A 9,559-nucleotide genomic window follows, 5' to 3' on the forward strand; every position below is an offset into this window, starting at 1 on the left:
ATGGATATGACGGGGCTGTAAAGGGGCCTAAAAGACGGTCGCTGTAAAGTGCGTAAGAGCTACATGAAATGAAACTATGGAAATAACTGCAATGTGTGCCAAGGACACCAAAGATGCATTGTGAAAGTTTTGTGTAGACAGAAAAAGTTGGTCCTAAAGTCACTGCGATACAAAAAAAAAAAAAAGAACAGTGTTGCTTGTCGGTCTCTGTTATGCCAAGTTTGTTGCTGCCTGAGGGCTGCGTGTAAATGGCAGGTCATTGTTAAATGCACATCTATTTCACAAACAAAAAAGTTTGCGCTAGGGGAAAACTTACAAAATAGTGTGTGCTATCCTCCCCTCTGCTGGTGTAGCGTTTGCAGGACATTTACGAATATTAAAGTTTCCAGATTGGCAGGTATGAATACTGGTGGTGGTTTCAGAAAAGTAGGTAAATTTTATGCAGAAGACACTTGTTGTCCTTGGCTAACACGCCAGATGATGCAAAAGCAACAGCGTAAAAATGTAATAATCTGGAAACTGCAGGTGGCAGCCACAATTCACTTTCGGCAGAAGCACGCAGAAAAGCGTATTTTTTTATACATAACGAAATAACGTTGTTGTCAAGACAGTCACATTTGTTGGCTACAGGTAGCACTTCGGTTGTCAGTAGTTTGCGCAGTGGTACCACGGTACCATGTGCGAGTGACCAGATGCAACTAATTTAATTATTGGAAAGTCCCACATCTTTCTGTGCATTTCTGTGAAAAACTGCATCGTGCTGCCCAAGTTTTCCCAATGACGAAATTTTTACCTTTCCCATTACTTTGTGATCACCCAGTACTTCGTGTTTCTGAACAATATCTTCCAAGTTAAATTATAGTAGATTAAGGGACACACATTTTAAATTTAAATTAGAAAGTTGGAATGTTGCAAAAGAGCGCAGTGGGTTATGAAGAACACAGTAGTGGATCAAGTGTTACGGCTATGTCAGGTTCTTTCACATGCAGCCAAAGCATGGTGCACAATTTTAGATTCCATCTGCTTTGTATTTTATTTGTTTATTTATTTCAATACCCTAAAGGTCCTAGTGGGCATTAAATAGGGGCGATTTCAGGCGAGTACATAAATATAATTTATAAGCTATACAAATCAAAGACAAGAATACTAACAAGAAAAAAGAAACGGCAAGTTGATTTGAACCAAGGTGTTCAGGTTAGCATAGTTTAAAAAAAAAAAAGAACAGCCATCATTGTGGCTGCCACAGCCAGAGACCGAACCCGTGACCACGTGCTCGGCAGCAGCGGTCGCCATAGCCAGTGCAGTCCTGGAAGGACCTAAATGAAAAGCATACCCACCACTTGGACCTTGCATTTACTTACTTACTTGCACTTACTAAAATGCAAATGATCTAAGATTGCTCTGTGTGGGTGCAGGACTCGTATGCAACAGGTTTGTCGCCTGCAAAAGGTGAACTTGGTGGCCACGGTTCTCAAAAGGCTCTCAACTACTTCACTAAAACATGGCAATAACAGCAAACTTTCAAAAAACGTACGGCCAAAAAGTTGACAACCTTTGCTTCACAACAAAAGACTAAACAGCGCTGTAACCTCTTTTATGTGTTCTATTAAGAACAGTTTAGTGAACCTTTGCTTTTGTTCCAGGGTAGAGTGTAAATTTTACATTGCATTTTATTCATATTGCCATCTCGTATTTCTAATATTTTCTCGAGTAAATTGTGGTCATTTGGCTACGCAAATGGAAATTCAACCTTTACTCATTGTATTAGGCCCTTTCTACTAAACACAACAAATTCGATACGAATTGCTTTGAAGGGTGCCTGGTGGGAGCATTTGTTTTATACCCCCGTCACATGGGGCACTTTTGAGTGTAATTGGCTCCCTAAAGTTTACACAAAGAAGCCAATCAAGACCGAGAAATTTGACTTCAAAGTCTTGGTTGCACTCCTACTAGCCACTGCTAATGTAATTGTACAACTACCAATATTAGCAGATCTAATGGTGCTCAACCTGTTAGTACAGCTTAATATAATGACCCACCGCAGAGGTCAAGGCAATAACAAACACAGTCTTTAGTATGGTCTGGTGATGCTTGTTACAGTGAGACACTGCTTCCTGAAAAACAAGATGCTTCAGTCCACAAACAATGCCACCACATAACAAGCACTGCATGAATAATCTTATCCTCTATACCGTTTACTGAGTAATGCCAAAGTTTGCATAAAATGTTTCTTTTACCTTCATGCTTTATTTGCACAGCCCATTACTCAGCCCCATTACTCAGCAGTAAACAGAGCCAAAAAATTAAGAAATAAGGTGCTTCCCCTTGCAACAATCACTTAGTACACATGAACATGCACAGAAACCATTTTATTAAATAGTTCTGTAGATGTCTCATCGCAACTGCCGCATCAAACCTATGGCACAACAACATATGTCATTTGGCTTCCAACATCAACTCTAGTGCCACCCAGTTCAACCTCGACACCACTCTTGTCAGCCTTGATGTGAAAGATAGCCTCATCAGGAATGGCAATCTTGCCTGTCTCCTCGCAACCGAGAGTAGGAATACTTCGTGGCCCAGCCGTGGGGTTTTCATACCTGAGGAGCTTCACGCTGACGCCATCAAAACTGGCATGGCCACTCATCCTGCTCAACCGCGCCAACACCTTGGCTGCGCTGTCTCCGTCGAGCACTGGGACCTGAACCTCAAAGCAACCGGACGACTGCTGCTGGTTAATGCAGCACACATTGACAAAGGTATCGCTACAAAAGACCGCACGCGGCTGCCCGGGGCAGCATTCTTCTCGGATGACCTCTTCGGCCTTCGGGTCGTCGCTGAACTTGACTTCGATGTCATCCACTTCTAGCGTGTTGAGAATGTACCTCGAGTTTTCCAAGAGCACCTCCCGCTCGTCAAAGTCGAGGGTCACGTTAAGAGCATCAATGCCCAGCTTCTCTACCTTCTCGCGCACTGCCTGCGCAAATGGCATCACCTTTTTCATGTGCTTCTTCAGCTCTGGCTTGTCCTTGAGCTGCGCTGAGACAACCTTGTTGTCTGGAAGACCGTTGTGTTTCTGGAAGAGCTGCTTGAGCGTGGTCAGGATTGTCAGCTGCCAGGGAGGGAACGTCTTGGCCACCCAGATTGTTGCGCGAACCATCTGGGGTCCCGGAGGATGCATTGAGAGGTCTTTCTTCTTGCTACACTTGCTTCCAGCTGTACGAAATGCCTTCAGTCGCAGCCGGAACTCGTGTACGGAGTCCATGAGGTACTGCGACGACTTCAGGAGGGTTTCGTCAGGTGCAGGGACAACGGGCCACCTGGCATGCATTATGCTCTCCTTTTTCCCAAGCATAGACCACACATGCTCGCAGATGTGCGGGCAAATGGGGCTTAGGATGATGGCCTGCAACTCGATGAATTTCAGAACAAGGTCTCGGTGCATTCCTCTCAGTACGCACAACTCACGGTACTTGTCCCTTGCAGCCTGGAACTCGAAAAAGCCAGTCCTCAAGGCCTCTTTGAACATCATCTGGTGATAGTGTTCCTTGGTTGTGACAACCCCGTGGCTCATGTCGGCTTCAAAAGCTCTGTCCACATAGCTGTCTGTCGGGCCTGTTCGCAGTGAAGATAGGGAGGCAAGCATCTCCTTCACCCACTCGAGGAATGTGTACAGACGCAAAATTCCAGCGTCTGCCATTGTCACGACGAAATTTGCATCTTCAATACCATCGCCGGCGTCTGCAAGAGCCAGCCGCATTCCATCAGCCGAAAACGTGTCCAACGCATCTGCAAGGGTGAGGAAGTTCCCTGTAGATTTAGACATTTTCTCCGAGTTGAGCAACAGGTGGCCGTTGGCTCGCATACCAAGAACCCACTTCTCTGGCTGTTCAGGCCACATGGCACAGTGGTTAAAGATGCAGTAAGACAGATGGTTAGGTATCAAGTCTTTGCCAGAGCAGCGCAGGTCCATGGGATACCAGTATTCAAACTCCTTTTTCATAGCATCGAGGGCCTCTTTCTTCTGAAGCTCAGTCTTGCTCGCAACATTAAGGAATATGTAGTCCCAAGCTTCCGGTGTCATGTCTTCTGGCTTGATGAAATATGGTGGGCAAGCTGACCTACCCATGAGGTCGCCACTTTGGAGGTAGTGAGCAACTGTATAGTATGCCATGTAGATTGTGGAGTCAGATAGTGACTCTATCAGCCACGATTCATCCCACGGTAGCTTTGTTCCAAGACCATAAGTTCTAGAGCATGCGTGCTCGCAAAGCCAGTCCAGGGTAGCCTGAAAGTTCTTGCGAACTTCCTCCGAGTACGTCTCCATCTTGGACAAAGCAGTTCTTGCCATGTCCTTCCACATGGGCTCGCCATAGTCGAGGTACCACTGATCGCAGAGTGCTACAACACACTCGTCACCCGAACGGGCAATCACTTTTTTCTCAGGCTCCATGTACACGACACCTTTGCCATCATCAACCATACCCTTCTGGATGTCCTTCTTCACATCCTGAATCCTTTTTCCTTTGTATGGTCCAACTAACAGCACACCTTCGTAGAATCCCTTAAGATATATCTTCTCCTTGGCTTCCTGAAGCTTCTCGCGATCATTCTGGCTTTGGATTTTCAGCTCATCGCAGACTGCAACAGCCGAGAGTGAGCCATACCCGGGCACTTCCACGATGGGAACTGGATCAAATGGCAAAACTGCGCTGTCAGCAACGCCATATTTTTGCCGCAAGGGTTCTTTGTTCTTTAGGTCACGCAAGGTTGCGTAGTCGTCTGGTGAATCCGACGGCACCGAAGTCACCACCCCTGTTCCCTTGTCTTCCTTGATGTTGAGCATCGGAAGTGTGTAGATGACCTTATGGCAGGTCAGCGGTGACGACAGCCCAAGACCGATCAGATCCTGGCCCTTGAGGTTAAGGAGAACCTTGACCTTGCCAGCATCCACTGTGAAGCCTTGATAGCTCATGTTGAGTGCAGCCCGGTACGTACAAACAAAAACATCACCATTTTTAAGTTCAAATGCAACGTAATCCATGTCAGGCCGGACCCAGCAATTGGTCTGCCCGTACATAGTCTCCGGGCGAAGCGTAGCCGCAACTAGAAACAGGTTGCGGCCTTGCATCGTCTTCAACGCTTTTGGGAACGGTTCGAGTGCCTTCATCTTGACTAGCAGGTACTCCTGGGGCCCGACGCCTTCTCCGGTGCTCCTGTCGTGGTCCATGCAAGGCTGGTTTACCTTTGGCGAGAAGATGGTGTAACGTTTGCCAAACTTAATGCGCTGTCTCTCCTTGAGGCGAAGAAACTGCCAACGGACGAACGAGTCGTAATACGGGTTCACGTCCGTCGTGACGAACGAACGGCGCCAGTCCGCTTTGAGACCCATCCTCTTGAGGTCCTCGCGGATTATGGGCGGGAAGTAGTGCAGCCAGTAGGCAGCGTCCGCAAACTTGGCGATCTCTTCGTCCGACAGTCCCAACGACTGCATAATCTGCCACTGGTACTTGGCCGCTACGGTCTTGGCTGCCGCCTTGCTCTTCTTGCCTTTCGCTTTGCTCTTGAGCACGGCCTCGGCCGAGTCGCCGGCGGACTCCTTGGTGTCGTCATCGGCTGCGGTGTCGTCGTCGGGAAACACGGGCGGACAGCCGAACTCTTCCATCTCGCGCGCCAGCTTGTCGGCGCACGCTTTGATCGGCATTCCGGTGGCGTGGAAACCGAACGGGAAGAGGCATTTCTTGCCGAGCAGACGCTGGTATCCGACGGCGAACTCACACTTGGACAACGAGAAGGAGTGACCCAGATGAAGACGCCCATTCACGTAGGGGTAGGGGAAAGTGACGAAGAACTTTCCGTCGCCACCTTCGCCAGGGCCCGCGTCGACTTCAAACACTTTCTCGGCTTCCCATTTCGCCTGCACGCTGGCTTCGATTTCTTGAAGAGCTCGCACTTTGAAAGTTCCTTTCCTCTCGCCGGCAGATGCCATGCTGTGTCGTCTGTTGCACACGGTCTTGCGTCAACAGAAGTTCGCAGGCGGCACGGCGAGGAGAAAACACTTGCCGCCGCACACCGAGAAAAAAAATCACTGGAAGCACCGAACGCTACTCACTTTAATTCAACATATGACAACGCGCCCGGCTGGCCCACGTGTAAGGCCAGAACTCCTGACAAGGCAGACCAACAAATGCAAAAATGAAACAGAAAGACAAAAGCTGCTGCTACGTGAACGACAAAGGAAGCGGAACCGCGGAACCTTGTATTGTTTTCAACGCTCAGTTTAATGACTTTACAACATGCTTTAGACCGACTTTACATCCCCTTCTACGATTTCTTTATGCATAAATCATAGAGAAAGTATGCATAAATGTTGAATTACAATGTTGTGAAGGGTGTTCCCTGGCGGCAAATTTTCGACGTAGGTATGTAGGTAAAAATAATTGTAATTTTCTTTCAAAAAACATATAAATAAATAAAGTGCTAGACTTTGTTATATTTTATTTTACAGAAAAAAGAAAGAAAAGTTTCAACTATTCTGGACACAAGTAAGGACTGGTTTCGGTTTCCCGAATTCTGGCGACCCCCGCACACATCACTTTCTAGTCCTCCGGCGTTCGTTTTCTCTCTCTCTCTTTCGACAAGCCAGCCAAATAACCGCGTCAAGTGTTATATTAAACGACCTGTATCATAAAATGCGATCTTGCTGCAAAATTTGAGTAAGAACAAAGGAGGGATAGGCTAAACGTAGGTGGATTCCGCGATAATACCGATTTTCTTAATTCTCTGCAGTTCAAATTTGGCATTGCGAAGTGCAGTGCACTCATAAATTTCAGTTTGTGCGTCTACTTCATGAATGATTAAAATCGATGGGACCCAATTTGTTCGAATTTGACATCCAATTGATTTCAATCGGTCATCACTTGGCATGCCAACTGGACCAAATTGGAAGTCACTCGATGATCAATCGTGTGAAAGTACAAAATAGTTGGTTGTTATAATAGCACAATACAAATGCGAGTCTTCAAGTAAGTGATCTTTGTATTTTTGGTGTGATCAATAGAGAGTCTAGCATTAGCTTCTTGCAAGGTTAAAAAGAAAGTCACCGACGATTACGATACTCCATAATGCGAAATTTGAGCGCAGCTCTGTACGTGTTTTCATTTCGCGATATGTTGGCTAGCGCGAACAGCCTGTCTCGTGTGCCACCTCGCAAACGGAGCGAAGTGTGGCGCGACTGCCTCGCCAATCTAGGGATCGCGAGAGCTAGCGCGTGGGCCCGATTCACAGCAGCCGCCGCTGACAGACCTCCCAGACGACGCGCGCTACTTTGGCGCCATCTCGTAGCAGTCGTCGTCGCACTACGCTTTTCCTCTCACCCCTATCCCATCCCTCTCCTCTTTCCGCCTCACGGTGCACCCTCCTCCCCGCGTCTTTCATCCCTCCTTACACGAATCAGGCCGATGACGGCCCGCTAAAGGTTCGCACTGCTTCCGCAACTGTAGCAGGAGGCAGGCGCAAATCTCACGTTATAAACGTTCTTATTGTCACTCAGTTTTGCTTTCGCGAAATAGGCGTGTTTTGTGTGTGTGAATAAGTTTTAGTTTGAAGCAGCGCTCGTCCTGCCAGGTCTTCCTTTCTTGTGTCCTTGTGTTGTTTTGCGCTTTAAGTCAAATACGAATTCTTACGAATTCACCCAAATTTCATTTCTTGTAGAACTAACTTCTCTTTCCGGCGGGACGTTTTGAATTTTTTTCCAAAATTTTGCCCTCCAAAGTGGGGTTGTGGCCCTTACACGAGCATGTACGGTACAGGGTGCCCCACGTAACTTTAGCTAAACTTAAAGATTTGCAAATTCCACGTAGCTGGAAGGAACCGAGGTAATGATGTTTGCCGTCGCTTGGAGACACTCAGATTATTTTTGTTGCATTCCACCTAGTTACATAATTAGTCTGAATTAATTATTCAATTATTCAAATGCACAGATGCGCACTGGGGCACTCCAATGCGCGTTGGTGTGATTTGCCGAATTCACCAAAGGTCATGCATCAAGTGTCACGTCTGGCCACGTGCGTACCTGCTTTCAATCAGCAATGTTTTGATGATCGAATTTGGCACTTCTGACTTCGTCATAGAAAACTAGTTCACGTAAGCGTTTACAAAAAGTGACGTAAAAAATGGACGCAGCACGAAATCAGTGAGAAGGAAGGCAGCGGAATAATTTTATATTGACCTGTACAGTACCTGTAGCAGCCACGATATCTCCATTCGAAGTAGTACAGGTTCCAGAGGTTCGATCCTCCTATAACTAGCGATGAAGTTAGAAGGGCCTTGCAAAACATGAAATGGGGAAAGGCGGCAGGAGATGGAATAAAAGTCGATTTAATGAAAGATATTGGAGGAGGCATAATGCTTGAAAAACTGGCGGCCCTTTATATCAACTGTCTATTGACTTCAAGGGTCCTAGAGAATTGAAAGAATGTCAACATTATACTGTAATCTACAAAAAGGGAGCCGTTAAAGAATGGGAAACTTATAGGCCCATTAGCTTACTTCCAGTATATTATATATATAATATTCACCAAGGTAATTTCCAATAGAATAAGGGCAACACTGGACTTCAGTCATCCAAGGGACGAGCTGGCTTCAGGAAGGGATACTCTACATTAATGGATCACATCCAGGTCATCAACCAGGTAATCGAGAAATCCGAAGAGTGCAATCAGCCTCTCCATATGGCTTTCATAGATTATATATGAAAAGGCACTTGATTCAGTGGAGATATCAGCAGACATCGAGACATTACATAATCAAGGAGTACAGGATGCTTATGTAAATATCTTGGAAAGTATCTATAGAGATTCCTCAGCTACCTTAATTCTCCACAAGAAAAGTAGGAAGATACTTATAAAGAAAGGGGTCAGACAAGGAGACACAATCTCTCCAATTCTCTTCACTGCCTGCGTGGAAGAAGTATTCAAACCATTGAATTGGAAAGGCTTAGGAACGAGGATCAACGGCGAATATCTCAGCAATCTTCAATTTGCAGATGACATTGTCCTGTTCAGCAACACTGGGGCGAGTTATAACAAATGATTGAGGCGGTACCTTAACAGAAAGCGTGTAAGAGTGGGGTTGAAGATTAATACGCAGAAGACAAAGATAATGATCAGTAGCCGGGCAAGGGAACAAGAGTTCAGGATGGCACCTAAGTCAATGACTCACGGGGTACCCTGACCATGAGAAGGAAATTTACAGAAGGATAAAAATGGGTTGGAGCGCATACGGCAGACATTTTCAGATCCTGACTGAACCTTACCATTGTCATTGAAAAGAAATGTGTACAATGAGTGCATTTCACCGGTGCTAATGTTAGGCGTAACGTTAAGAGACAAAGAGAGTGGCGTGGATCAGAGAGCAAACGGGGATAGCCGATATTCTAACTGACATTAAGAGAAAAAAGAAAAGAAATAGAGCCGCGGCCAGACCGTGTAGGTTAGATAACCGGCGGGCCATTAGGGTTACAGAATGGGTGTCAAGAGAAGGGAAGCGCAGTCGAAAA

General features: G+C 46.3%; 1 protein-coding gene across 1 annotated transcript; it reads right to left on the reverse strand.

The window, feature by feature from the left end:
- Nucleotides 1-2,354: 2,354 nt before the first annotated feature.
- On the reverse strand, nucleotides 2,355-6,307 carry LeuRS (Leucyl-tRNA synthetase). Its single transcript, XM_050175068.3, has one exon. It carries the CDS (start codon nucleotides 5,987-5,989, stop codon nucleotides 2,417-2,419), a length of 3,573 nt encoding a protein of 1,190 aa, XP_050031025.1. The 5' UTR covers nucleotides 5,990-6,307; the 3' UTR covers nucleotides 2,355-2,416.
- Between the last annotated feature and the right edge of the window lie 3,252 nt (nucleotides 6,308-9,559).

The sequence above is a fragment of the Dermacentor andersoni genome, chromosome 9 (genome assembly GCF_023375885.2).
Source record: "Dermacentor andersoni chromosome 9, qqDerAnde1_hic_scaffold, whole genome shotgun sequence".
Lineage (NCBI taxonomy): Eukaryota > Metazoa > Arthropoda > Arachnida > Ixodida > Ixodidae > Dermacentor > Dermacentor andersoni.